The following is a 13,537-nucleotide window of genomic DNA, read 5'->3' as shown; positions in this document are numbered from 1 at the left end:
TTGTTTTCTGCTGCTCCAGAGAAGCGAACACGGAGCAATGGATCCAAACTACAAGAAAGAAGATTCCACCTAAACATTAGGAAGAACTTCCTGACAGTAAGAGCTGTTCGACAGTGGAATTTGCTGCCAAGGAGTGTGGTGGAGTCTCCTACTTTGGAGGTCTTTAAGCAGAGGCTTGACAACCATATGTCAGGAGTGCTCTGATGGTGTTTCCTGCTTGGCAGGGGATTGGACTCGATGGCCCTTGTGGTCTCTTCCAACTCTATGATTCTATGAAAAAGAAAAGAAAGTGTTGGTCTGTTTTAATACACAAATATACATAAGATGCCTCATGGTTATACAATATTTGTTTAGGAATTTGTCCAATATCCAGGGGGGGGGGGAGGTAACACCAGTAACAGGTTATAAGATAAGCCTTTCCCTCACATCATCACAGTACAGTGCCTATGTATATTTATGGGGCACAAAAATGAAAAATAAGACATCAAAAGAGAGCAAACATTTTGAATGGCAATGAGTCTGTGAATTATTCTTTATAAAATAATTATAGAAGGGTAGGCCTGAAACAAGATGTTCATCATTCCATTCACTGAGCCATACCCTTTGCCAAGATATTCCATTCCATTTCCCATCAGACTTGACTTTCCCTTCCCCATATCCCTAAACAGTCACTCTGTACTCATTTGCTTGTTTGGAGGTGTAGTGGTTGGGAGTTACTCGTGCGTAATCCTGCTCCGTTTGAGCATCGGATTGCCTGGTTAAACCCTCCGGACTACGCAGCCCATATTAGCGAGGCTGCCCTTAGTCACTTGTAGAATCTGTCTGTGGGCGTTTCTTAAAGCGTTGCCAACATAAGAGTTGTTTGACGCCCAATCGTTTCCGCCTCTCACTGCGCGGGAGTCTCCTGCGCAGGGTGGGCGTGGGCAGCGGGGTGCTTGGGCTCTCCTCACTAACTTCCAACGAAGAGTCCTGGAGCCCCTGCACCTCCCTGTCCCTTTGCTCTCCTGGATCCCTGGTGTTACACTCATTTTCTTCCCCTTCTTCCCAGCTGAGTCTCCCTCTAGCGCTGGGACCTTCTCCTGCAGAATCAGAGACCCTCTCCTTCTCCCGTGCCTCTGATGGCAGTTCCCTGACAGGAGGTTGGTGGGTTTTTAATAAAAACTCCCTTAGGGTCTCCCCCCACCCCCAAGAAACATTGTTTCTTCCATCTGCAATCCTTTAGATTCTTCCTAAACCTGCCGATATCTCCTTCTTGCATGTGGCCAGTGGCAGTTTGGCTACATAAAAAAATGGCGCTCACACTCTGAACATTGGAAATAGAGGGAATAATTGTGCTCAGTAGCAACCTTCCTGGAGTTAATAGAAAAAAATCCATGCAGGGAAATCTGAATTTCAAATGAGCCCTCAAAAAAGATCAGCGTTATTTGGAGTAGCGAGGTATGCGTAAAGCAAAAATAAATAAATAAGATGGCACAATACAAGGAGGAGTCACATGAAACTTAGCTCAAAGTAATCATACACACAGTTTGACTGTCAGTGCAACTTATTTAAATGAGAGGGATTTAAGTACTGTACATGCTTAACTGTTCTACTGACATAAATTAGACCGAAAAGTGCTCACTGATTTCAAGATATAAAGATCACAAACTGGCAGTCATTGATTTCAATTAGAACTAAATGCTCATAAGTGAACTGGATTATGACTACAATCCTGTGAATGAACATGTTTTATCCTATGGCCCAGTTCAGATGCCACATTGCAATCCTAGCTTGGGATACCTTTCATTGTCTGCCTTATTCTTCATCTCCAGGTTTCTTTTACCCACGTTACCATTATGTCTGCAAACTATGCTTAACATAAACTTAAAAACCTTTATTTGAAAGCATGCAAGTCATGCTTCAGAGAAGAGCGCTAACAAAAACCGCCAGGTTCACGACCATGCTGATTTCAATCCTACAGTTTGCCCTTGAGCACAGATTTTTTCTTTCACAAATTGCCAGTTGTTGGTGGGGCAAATCGGATCAGGAGCGTGGCACAGGGGTAGGAGTTTTAAACTCTCACTGTAGTCCCAAAACAGATCAGGGAGTCCAATTCCGCCCAATGAAAAGGGGCCTGAGCCCCGTCCCCCCCGTGCAAGCTGCAGCATGCAGGTCCTGAGTCATATGGGACCACAGCAGAGAGCAAAGGCTTAAAACCTTCTACAACCCCAACCACCCCACTCAACCTGGAGTTATGATCCACATCAGGGCCCACCGACATGCTGTGAATTTGTAAAAAGCTGGAAATGGAAGTGAGATTGGCAAAAGAGGAAGAGGGAGAGTAGGGTAAGAAGCATAAGTCTGCAATACATTCCCAATCCTCCAAACTATGATTCGGATCGTCATCTGAATTAAACCTATAACTTACACAATTGTGTGTTACACACACATACATTGTTTTATGTATATATGTATGTGTGTGTGTGTATTGGATATTCAGTGCTTCAATTATTTTTAAGCTGTACATAAGCAATAATTAATATAACCAAGATATAGACACACCTAGCTTTATAATTGTATACAGTTACCCACCTACCTACCCTGTGACAAGCACACAAGTCCTATATCTTCAGTATGACATAAGATAATCAAATAAATCAGAAAACACCAGTCATTTCCTTAAACCATTCATTAGACGCCACACCTACAGTTCTAAAGTGGTTATTCAAAATTATAGTGTACAGGTCTTCCAGTTCTTTGCCATTTCCTCTCTACAAAACATTAACTGCATAAATTTAGGCTAAATAACGTCTTGCTTCCACCGTTCTCATGGCCGTTATACAGGTGTTGTAAATTTTGTAATTCATTGTTTTACTGTCTCATGTTGCAGCAGAGGTAAGACTACTATGCTGCTTAATGACAGCAGCAGGAATTTTGCATTTCTTTGCTTTCTTGATATTTACCTTCTCCTAATTGCATCACTTATGTGGCATTAATAGCATTCCTGCTACTAAATTTTATGGTTTTACAAAGGACTGGTATAAATGACACCATTTTGAGATAATACATACTACTGTATTAAGTATTATTCTGCACAGAAACGGGCTATCAGTTGAGACATAGTTTACACTTCAGTCTCTCATTCTTATCACAAATACTCTCTAGCTAGGTTGTCTAGTGATGCTGAATTTCTCCACAATCAGCAGCCAAGCAATTACTAAACCACAAGGTTATCCAGCAATTCCCTTCCTATGCCAAGGATGTCTCCAATGTCTATTCACAAGCCCCTTCTTAATGGTAAGGAAAACCTTCCTAATTGCAGGTCCAGCCAAGATTACTGCTTTCCTACTTGAGGGTTTAGAAATAAATTCTTTACTTGTCCTTTATTTAATCAACTTTAGTTTGGGGTGTTGGGAGATGTTGAATTTCCGGTTTCTTCCAAAAGAGCATATTAAAGGAAACAAGGAGGTGGGGGATAACAGAAAGGCCATTGAATCTTGTTGTGAGTATACCCTTGTTGCGGGTGCTTTTTGGCATCTTTTTACCCAAACCTGAAGTGGCACCCATAAAAACTGCCAAGTGAAACTCTGGCTATATGTGCAGTTCACGCACATTCACACATGTCCCTTTGTTGGATTGAGGCCAAACGCTCTGGGAGCTATCCAACTAAGTCCTACTTAAAAGGATACCCTATGAAATCAGTAGATCAAATCTGAGCTTGACTAATGCTGGATATCACCCTCTGGCTTTACTGTGTATCTCTTGGGCAGGAGAAGATAAGACTGCTTTATATTTCAGACCCTATAAAATAGTATGTTCCACCTTCTACAATTCTCCATTGTTCCATTCCCATTTATATTTATATTACATGTCATTACTTGTGTTATTCTTTATTTACACGATGAAATCCATAATTTATTACCATAAAATATCAGCCGTGCTCTAGTACGAAAATTATTTAATAAACAGTTTCAGTTAGATACATTATGCATCAAAATATTATGACTAATTGTTACGGACTATTTCTATGTACAGCTAAATGAATGCTCCATTTCACTTTCAGGGATACTTTTCCCAACACAATGTGCCTGATTACACATAGCATGAAGATAGTAATTTGATCACCCTGCAGTGTTAAGAGCTAAATCTTACTAAAACTAAAACAACAGCATAACGGTTTGGGCTATTGTGCTGAAAGATAATGGGAGTGGTTGGGAGGTCATGATGGCAGAAAGGATTTGGGGCACATTTGGGGCAGAAAAGCTATCTGCCACATGGTTGCTGGAACCAAGGTTATGAGCACTAAATGAGAATGGCTAGTCGTCTCCCTCTCAGTTTAGCGGCACTTTCCATTATTATTATTAATTATTTTAACACATGAACTAATACACAATTCACACCAGTGACATAGTGTTAATATCAATTTTTTAATAGCAATTCTTAATTAGACACCACAAACATAAATGAGGCACAGCCCCTGCAATAGTGGCCCAAACAGCAAGTCATTTGAATACCGTATTTTTCGCTCTATAGGACGCACTTTTCCCCCTTCAAAAATGAAGGGGAAATGTGTGTGTGTCCTATGGAGCGAAGAAGCCATAGCCCCGCGACCCTCTCCCAGCTGGAGAGGTGACGCGCGGCTATGGCAGGAGCCTCTTTAGCTGCACGCCACCTCTCCAGCCAGGAGAGCGCACGCGGGGCTAAAGAAGCCATTGCCCCACGACCCTCTCCTGGCTGGAGAGGTGACGCGCGGCTATGACCCCTCTCGCTCTCCAGGCTTCCAAGGTAGCTGCCTGAAGGCGACTGAACGCACCTTAAACAGCACCTTGTTTTAGAGGGGGGAAACAAGAGGGGAAAAATTCTCCCCCTCTCTGCGCAGCGCCTCCTGCCGCTTCGCTGAAGGGGCGCTGGGCAGAGAGGGGGAGATTTTTTTTTTTTGTTCTCCCCCCTTTAAAACAAGGTGCGTCCTATTGTCCGGTGCATCCTATAGAGCGAAAAATACGGTAAGTAATATTTACAAATACCTCTGTGTGTGTGTGTGTTATGTAAAATATTGGACTAGATTTAAACTTACATGTTTGGGGTGGGGAGGGGAGGCAAAGTAGCACTTAAGAGTTGGAAGGCAGCAGCCAGCGATCTTACCTTAGAGTCGGTTCTCCTCCTGCGCCCTCCATGGCAATTTTAATATTCAATCTCAAGTCTCTGTGCATGGCACCAAGATTTCTCAAATCAGACAATTCCTACTCGCAAAGTGCGCCTGGCTGATTTTGAGCGCTGGCTGAGACTTGCTGCTTTTGGAGTGGCAGTAATTATTTGAATTATGATACCCCAGGCAGCAGCCTAGTCCTTATGTATGATTGAACCTTACTGTCTACATTAAAACCTAAACCAGAAAGGGGAGACCTCAGGTGCAGGGGCCAAATGCAGCCCTCCATAACTCTCTGTCTGGTCCCTGGGATTCTCCCTAGGCGTCACACACCCCTAGGCTTTACACCCTCCTTGAACGAATCATAGAGAGTTGGAAGGGACCCAAGGGTCATCTACTCCAACCCCCTGCAATGCGGGAATCTCAGCTAAAACATCCATGTCAGATGGCCACCCAACCTCTGTTTAAAATCGTCCAAGGAAGGAGAGTCCACCACCTCTCGTGGGAGTCTGTTCCATTCCCAAACAGCTCTTACTGTCAAAAGGTTTTCCCGAACATTTAGTCAGAATCTCCTTTCTTGTAAATTGAAATCATTGCTCATAGAATTGCAGAGTTGGAAGGGACCATAAGGGTCATCTAGTCCAACCCGCTGCAACGCAGAAATCTTTTTCCCCAACATGGGACTCGAACCCAGAGATTAAGAGTCTCACACTGAATGCTTTTGTGTGTGTCATCAAACTGCGACAATGCCTCTCGCTTGCCTGGATGAAAAGTGTGGAGTGCATTTGTGCAGAAACATCTGGCCTTGTGCAGCTGGAATGCAATCTACTGTACAGAGGCAATAGTCCTACCCACTGTTCTGCTCATTCTGCGTGACCACATCCGCTTTCACCTCTGGCCCTGCCCATTCCTGGCCTGCGGGCCACAGCAGATTGCTCACCAGAGAATAGGGCTGCCAGGCTGAAAAGAGATCCCCATGCATTACCAAGCTTTATTTAGTAATGGAGTCGGAGAAAGCTATTGAAAAGCTTTGACATGAGAATAACTACTAATAGAATAATATATGTGATTGTTATTTATATTACCTGGCTGAATAATTACCAGATGAATAATTAACTCAAGCCAGTTTGTCCACGACATAAAAAAAAATGTGCAGCAACCCATGAAGCCAGAACAATATAGGCAAACACCCATGGCAGCACGGCACGTGCAAACAAATGCAGAGGCATGTCACACAAAACTGTGCTAACAACAACAACAACAACTTATTATTTGTACCCCGCCCATCTGGCTGGGTTTCCCCAGCCACTCTGGGCGGCTTCCACGAAGACCAAAAATACACTAAGATGTCACACATTAAAAACTTCCCTGAACAGGGCTGCCTTCAGATGTCTTCTGAATGTCAGGTAGTTGTTTATCTCTTTGACATCTGATGAGAGGGTGTTCCAAAGGGCGGGCACCATTACCGAGAAGGCCTTCTGCCTGGTTCCCTGTAGCTTTGCTTCTCGCAATGAGGGAACCGCCAGAAGGCCCTCGGCGCTGGACCTCAGCGTCCGGGCAGAACGATGGGGGTGGAGATATGCAATACCACATCACATGCAAACACAAAGGAAACCCCAGGAGCATGCAACGGGCAAAGAAATGATATGAAAGCATGCAGCAAGACATCTTCTTGCTCTGGGGATGGCCATTTTAATTTGGGGAAACAAGCTCCACCTCAGAAGCTGCAGCCTGCCAAACTAGACACGGTTTCCACAACTTCAATCAAATGGCTTGTTTTAAACGGGAAGTCTGAAATGCCACACAAAATAACAGGTCTTCATAAAACAAGCTGAGGGGACATCCTTGTAATCTCCTTGAAAGGTTGACCGAATCTGAACCACCAACAGGACAAAGCATAAGATACGCTAGGGTGGGTAGGTGTGACGCAAAAATGGTTGCTGGCATCAGGCACATGTACCTCTGTTCAACTTTTTAACTATTTCCTCAAACTTTTTTAGATTTAAGTTGACCCTGTTCTTCTTTCAGTAACTCTTTATAGGTTGCCCATTTCCCCTCCATGTTCTTTTTCTTTACCAAGATGGCCTCTAATGGTGAGAGCCACCACGGTGTTTTAGGTTCCAAGAGGCTTTTATATCTTTCCCATCCCTTGTATAAGGGTTTTCAGATTATATGATTTAAGACTCTTCTGTGGACTTTTACCTTATTATAACATAGAGATGAGTGCCAACTGTAACGGTTGTCCCATCCTTCAAGATCAAGTATATCTGTATAATTTAGTACCATCTATTCTTTAATCCAGCACAGACATGCGGCTTCAAAGTACAACTTGAGGTTCGGCATGGCAAAACCACCCCTTTCCTTTAACCCCAATAGTAATTTATACATGTACCTCTGTTCAACTTTTTAACTATTAATCATCTTTCCTGAGAACTTATTTTGAAAAACGATTGTCAGATCATGCCCTTTACAAGGCAGATTCTTCCCATGCTGAATCTCCTGTCTTTAATGGCTCGCTTTGCAGGTGCTACTAAGCCAAACAACAGTTTAGTCTAAACATGTGCGCTCCTGGAGAGGAGACTGCCGCTTTGCTCCCACCCCTGCCAGTCCTGTTGCTGCAACCTAAGTCATGGTTTGGCTTAGCATGTCCCCATCTGTCCCAGGGCTTGTTGTTGTTGTCTGTCTCCCCCAGACAAACCAACAATCCTTGGTTACAGCTCGTGGTGTCGGAAACAAGACAAAGCACAAGTTCAAACAACAAACCATGGCTTGTTCACAGCAATGCAGAAGCAGGACCAAAGAAAGGAACATCCACACTCTTACATGTGCACTGGGTAATAGTACAATAAATAGGATTTTAATGCTTTGTTGTATACAGTCATACCTTGGTTTTCAAACAGCTTAGTTCTCGAACGTTTTGGCTCCCTAACATCGCAAACCCGGAAGTGACTGTTCCGGGTTGCGAACTATTTTTGGAAGCCGAACGTCCAGTGGGGCTTCCAATTGGCTGCAGCTTTGGTTTCTGAACGTTTTGGAAGTCGAAGGACTTCTGGAGCAGATTCCATTCAGTTTCCAAGGTACGACTGTATACCAATGGTGAACGCAGGGGATGACACCACCCCAAAATAAGGGAGTGTTTGCACATGCTTGTGGGACTCTTTACGGTAGATATGATTGGCAAAAATATAAATTGAATGTTTTAGGCAGTCAGTATCTTTTTTCCCCATCTGGCTATCAATGTTTCTTAATTTTTTAACTTCTCAACTTCCTCTGGCTGTTCAAATTCTGTTTTGACATGTTAATTTGTTTTAGTTATTTTACCTGTTTCGACTGTTATTGTAAACTGCTGCGAGGGCCGGAAGGCAGTGTGGAAATGTGCTTGTAAATCAATAATTAAATCTGTGAATGAAAATGTTTTTAAAAAAGAAACATACAGAGCATTGACGTGCCAGCTGAGAAAAATAAAACTGGGGGGCTGGAAGTTGGGGGATTAGCTACTCAAGGTCCTAAGAAATAGGTGGGGAACTCCTAGTTCTGATCAGCCCCAGCCAATGGTCAGGGATCATGAACATTGTAGTTCTCAGCATTTATTTGGTCTGACATGCTTGGCATCTCTGCCCTAGCAACTTATGGTAAGAACCTTAGAGGGAAGTATTATTACCAGTGTGGAGATACATGCTGCAGGTATAAATAATTCTTTTCCGTGCAATATGCAGGGATATTTCAGTTGAAAGGAAAGGGGGAAATGCACATTTCCCCTTTCCCATTCTGCAGGCCACTAGCTTTACAACGCATAGGCTGGGAGCCATAGCACTATAGGAAAGCTGGGAAAGGCTGGGTAGAGGAAAGAAAAAGGCATGGTTTATCCCTTCCCCTCTTGAACACCCCCCCCAGGCCTAAATAAGGCCACAAGACTCCAGTTCTAGCCTAACTTGAACCCAGACCAGAGATACTCCTATTACGGGCTAGAACTACTCTGCAACATGTTGCTGTAGTTCCCGGTTGTAATAAGAAAATACTGAAACGGCCATCAACTTTAACTGCAGAACTGCTTCCATTAGTCTATAAAGGTAAAGGTACCTCTGCCCGTACGGGCCAGTCGTGTCCGACTCTAGGGTTGTGCGCTCATCTCACTTAAGAGGCCGGGAGCCAGCGCTGTCCGAGGACACTTCCAGGTCACATGGACAGCGTGACAAAGCTGCTTTGGCTAGCCAGCACCAGTGCTGCACACGGAAACGCCATTTACCTTCCCGCTATAAAGTGGTACCTATTTATCTACTTGCACTTAGGGGTGCTTTCAAACGGCTAGGTGGGCAGGAGCTGGGACCGAACGATGGGAGCTCACCCCGCTGCGGGGATTTGAACCACCGACCTTACGATCAGCAAGTCCTGGGCACTGAGGTTTTACCCACAGCGCCACCCACATCCTTCCATTAGTCTATAATTTAACCCATTAGTGCAGCGTATGCTTTTTCTGACAGAACAAGCTCCAGAATTTTAGGATGGAATAGGTTGTTCAGTTCCCTTGAACATAGTAGTGGCTGCTAAGCTTAAAAATAGAACTGTCATTCATTTTTAACCACTTTTATATTTTCAGTGGCCTAGCTTCATGGCTTAATCCCCATTGATTTCAAAGGGAACCCAGTGCAATTTAGTCCGGATTCAGCCGAATATTTAAAAATTGTAGCACACTGTAGCACACTGGGAAATGGCAACAGCAAGGGTAGTCACATCAAAGAAGGCAGGCAGGCAGTGTAAAAAGATAATTTCAAGTTCATATTATGAGTTCACTTTTTCAATGACTTTAGTGAGCTGAACCAGACTTGTGTATGACCTAAAGTTGGCAACTCACCAAGCTGCAAATAATTTTAAAATAGGATGAAACAAGACATGGTGACTCACAATCTAGATAAATTTCAGATCATACATAATGAGAGTTCCGAGTGCCAAAATCAATGGAAGAAATCAACTTATGAAAACAGAAATGAAGGCAATATGAACTGGGGGGAAATGTGAAGTTTTGTATGGTTTTCTGGATTTCATATGCTGCTGTTTTTCAACAATTAAGCACGTGTTTATTAGGTTTGTGGATTTGTAAACAACATCCTGGCATGGAAGAATCCTGTGCCACCATTAAACCTTAGGATGTACATACTTTTGAACTCACAATGGTACTGCCAGCATCCGGATCTGATATATCAGAGAAAAAGGGAATAGGCATGAGATCATAAAGCTTGCAGACAATGCACTTTAAATAAGCACACTGGAGCCTTAGTTAAATAAATAAGAATCCCTGCATAGACATGCTCTAAAATTGAAAGGGTGGAGTGGGATAGCAGGAGTCAGAATTGAACCTAAGGAAATGCATGGACAAATGAAAACCAACATGAGAAACGGACCTAAATATAGACATTATATATAAAGTGGCAAAGTCTACTGGTAAGCTCATACAGCCAAGAAAACTTGCCTTTTCCTGAAGGAGCAAATTTTGCTGTAGGCCAAATTTTGTGCCTTCAGGGAGCATTTTCCACATCCTCTTGTCTGTCAAGCAATCCCTGCACATTGTAGGGATTCTAGGTCATGTTCTATGATGCACTTTCAGTACAAAGGCAGCACCGCCCAGGCCTGTTTGACTACACTGCTGCCCTGTCTGGGAATTCACCCTAAAAACAGATCCAACTATCCAGTGGCTGCTTTATTGCTGGGTGATGATCAGTAGCAAAAGGCAAGCTATTTGGCTGATGAGAATTAGAAGTGCTGATGCTCTTTCATTTGTTTTGGCAAAAAATAGTATCTGCCTTGTTCAGAGTGTCTGGGGCAACTCAGCCAGATAAGGGGGTGCAAATAAAATTATTATTATTATTATTATTAATCCAACTCACATTTACTTTGAGGTTTTCTACATTCAATTGGTATATACATTCTATGGAATAAGTAAATCTCAAAGTGGTCAATGGGCCTTAAGTTGAGGATAGCAGCCTTGTAGAATTATTATTATTATCATCAATCCAATCCACGTTTACTTTGAAGTTTTCTACAATAAATTGTTATATAAATTCTAGGGAATATGTAAATCTCAAAATGGTCAATGGGCCTTAAGCGGAGGATAGCAGCCTTGTATAATAATAATAATTCCAACCCACGTTTATTTAAGAGGTTTTTCTACAATCAATTGGTATATAAATTCTATGGAATATGTAAATCTCAATGTGGTCAATGGACCTTAAGTTGAGGATAGCAGCCTCGTAGAATAATTATTGTTGTTGTTGTTATTAACTTGACTTGTGTAACTAAGCGGAATATAAATAATACCTTAAATAAACTTTTTTGTGTATGAGAATTTCAGAAAACAGATATAATTTTAAATAGATCCAAAGCGTAAACCTTCTAAACCAGCTTTTCTCTGTAACCACGTCGGCTGCCCTTTGGGCTCGCTGCAACGTGAGAACCCCTTGTCGGGCAGCGCAGCACAACACTTGCAAGGCTCCACTGCAGCCGGATGCTACGCGTGCTTCCTCGACACACGAACCCGCCCTGCTCTGCTCAAGGCGAACGCGACTGCAGCCGCGGCCGCCTTCACATCTCCTCGCGAGATTTTGGCCGGCCTTTCCCCGCGCGCTAAAGGGAAACCCTCCCGGGTCCGAAAAACTCATAGCCTCTCATTGCGCGGCAAGAGTCCCCAGTCAACCTCCGGGCCTCGCGTTGTAAACCCTAGAGCTCGAAGGGGACCCGAGGGTCATCTAGTCCAACCCCCTGCAATGCAGTGAGGCGGCGGCGGCCGCTGCTCCTGCAGTGCGAAAGGCGGGCGGCGCCAACCCTCGTCCTCCGAGCGGCGGCGCCTGTCAGTGACAGTCGCGGAGAAGAGCGCGCGGCCCCGGCCGCCTCGAGGCGGCCGGCGGCGGCTCCTTTAAAAGCAGAGTTCCCCCACCACCGCCCTCAGAGCCGCGAGGCGATTGGCTGAGCGCGGCCCGCTCTTTCCTCTCGCGCGGCGGCCGAGGGGCCCGTTGGTGTCGCCTGGCGGCTGGGCTGCGCCTCGGAGCACCTCTGAGGAGGAGGAGGAGGCGACACCCGCCCGCCTCCATACGGAGCGCCCCCGCGCTCGCCCCTTCAGACGCCGCGCGAACCTGCGTGTGGGAAACGAGGGCGGCGGCGCCCCTCCCGCCTTTCCCCCTCGGCGGCCGCCCGTTTTCGAGGCTTGTGACGTCGGCGGCTCCCTCAGGCAGCGGCTGGCGGGAGGGAGGGAGGAGTCGTGAGGGGACGGCGGCGGCGGCGCTGGCGCTTCTTCTTCTTCTTCTTCCCGGAAGGCTGCGGCGAGGCTGTGTGGAAGCCTCGGCTTGAGGGGCCGCATCTTGGCGGGGGAAGCGTGAGGCAGGCGGGAGCCGCTGCCGGCCAAGAGCATCACCGGCCTCATCATCACCTGGCGCGGAGGGCGGCGCGCGGGCGGGGAGGGGCCGCGGGGCGGTTGCCTCGCCGAGGAGGCGCGGCGTGTGGCGTTGCCTCCGGAGTGCGGCATATAGTGTCGCCCAGCAGCGGCGCGGCGCCGCTCGGTAGTTTAAAGCGCCCTCGGGAGTAGCAGCAGAACCAGCCTCCTTCCCGCCCGCTCCAAGCCGCTCCTCGCCCGGCTCCGCGTGAGGAGGAGCAGCAGCCATGAAAGGGAAGCAGCAGCCGCCTCACACGCCGCCTCCGCCGCCCAGCGCCGGCTCTCCTGTGCTGAAAGACGACGCCGACGAAGCGCCTCGCTTCCCGGCCAGCGACGGGGATGCCGGCGGAACGAGCGGCCCTGCGGAGCCCGGCACCGCGCCGGCTCCCGCCTCGGCTGCCGGCGACGGGCTGGCTCTCCGGCCGCTGGGTCCGACGCCGAGCCAGAGCCGCTTCCAGGTGGACCTGGTGGCCGAGAATGCGGGGCGAGCGGCCGCGGTGGGGGAAGAAGAGGCGGCGACGGCGGCCCCCAAACCCCCCGGGGACGGGAAAGGCGGCGAGGAAGCCAAAGGCCGGTTCCGGGTGAACTTCGTGGACCCTTCGGCCGGCGACGACAGCTCGGGGGAGCCCGGCGGCGAAGGCTGCAACGTGAGCTTCCAGAACGGGGGCGACACGGTGCTGAGCGAGGGGAGCCTGCATTCGGGCGGCGGCTCCGGGGGCCACCATCACTACTACTACGACACCCACACCAACACCTACTACCTGCGCACCTTCGGACACAACACCATCGACGCCGTGCCCAGGATAGACTATTACCGCCACACGGCCTCCGGACTTGGGGAGAAGCTCATCCGGCCCAGCCTGGCGGAGCTGCACGACGAGCTGGACAAGGTGAGAGGGATGCGCAGCCAGCGGGCGAGCTCCGTGCGCGGCTGCGTTTGGCAGAGGATCGCGGGGCAGGCGCAAGAGGGGTGGGAGCAAGAGGGTGCCTTT

At 46.8% G+C, this 13,537-nt stretch overlaps 1 protein-coding gene and 1 long non-coding RNA gene across 3 annotated transcripts in view; one reads left to right on the top strand and one right to left on the bottom strand.

Moving 5' to 3' along the window:
* Positions 1-4,392: 4,392 nt before the first annotated feature.
* On the bottom strand, positions 4,393-12,413 carry LOC308597851. The gene is made up of 3 exons (XR_014013204.1): positions 9,550-12,413; positions 5,004-9,173; positions 4,393-4,504 (listed from the first exon to the last, which is right to left on the bottom strand). It is a non-coding gene; the product is annotated as an uncharacterized lncRNA (long non-coding RNA).
* Positions 12,414-12,594: 181 nt separating this feature from the next.
* Positions 12,595-13,537, top strand: part of SLC12A2 (solute carrier family 12 member 2) — a 49,696-nt gene continuing 48,753 nt past the window's right edge. For both annotated transcript variants that reach the window (XM_081213573.1, XM_081213572.1), the window contains exon 1: positions 12,595-13,435. In XM_081213573.1, coding sequence (XP_081069699.1) covers positions 12,773-13,435 — 663 coding nt within the window. In that variant the 5' untranslated portion in view covers positions 12,595-12,772. The remainder of the gene's footprint in view (positions 13,436-13,537) is intronic.

This window comes from Podarcis bocagei, assembly GCF_964188305.1.
Source record: "Podarcis bocagei genome assembly, chromosome: 11".
Lineage (NCBI taxonomy): Eukaryota > Metazoa > Chordata > Lepidosauria > Squamata > Lacertidae > Podarcis > Podarcis bocagei.
This window is presented reverse-complemented; position numbering and strand designations above follow the sequence as displayed.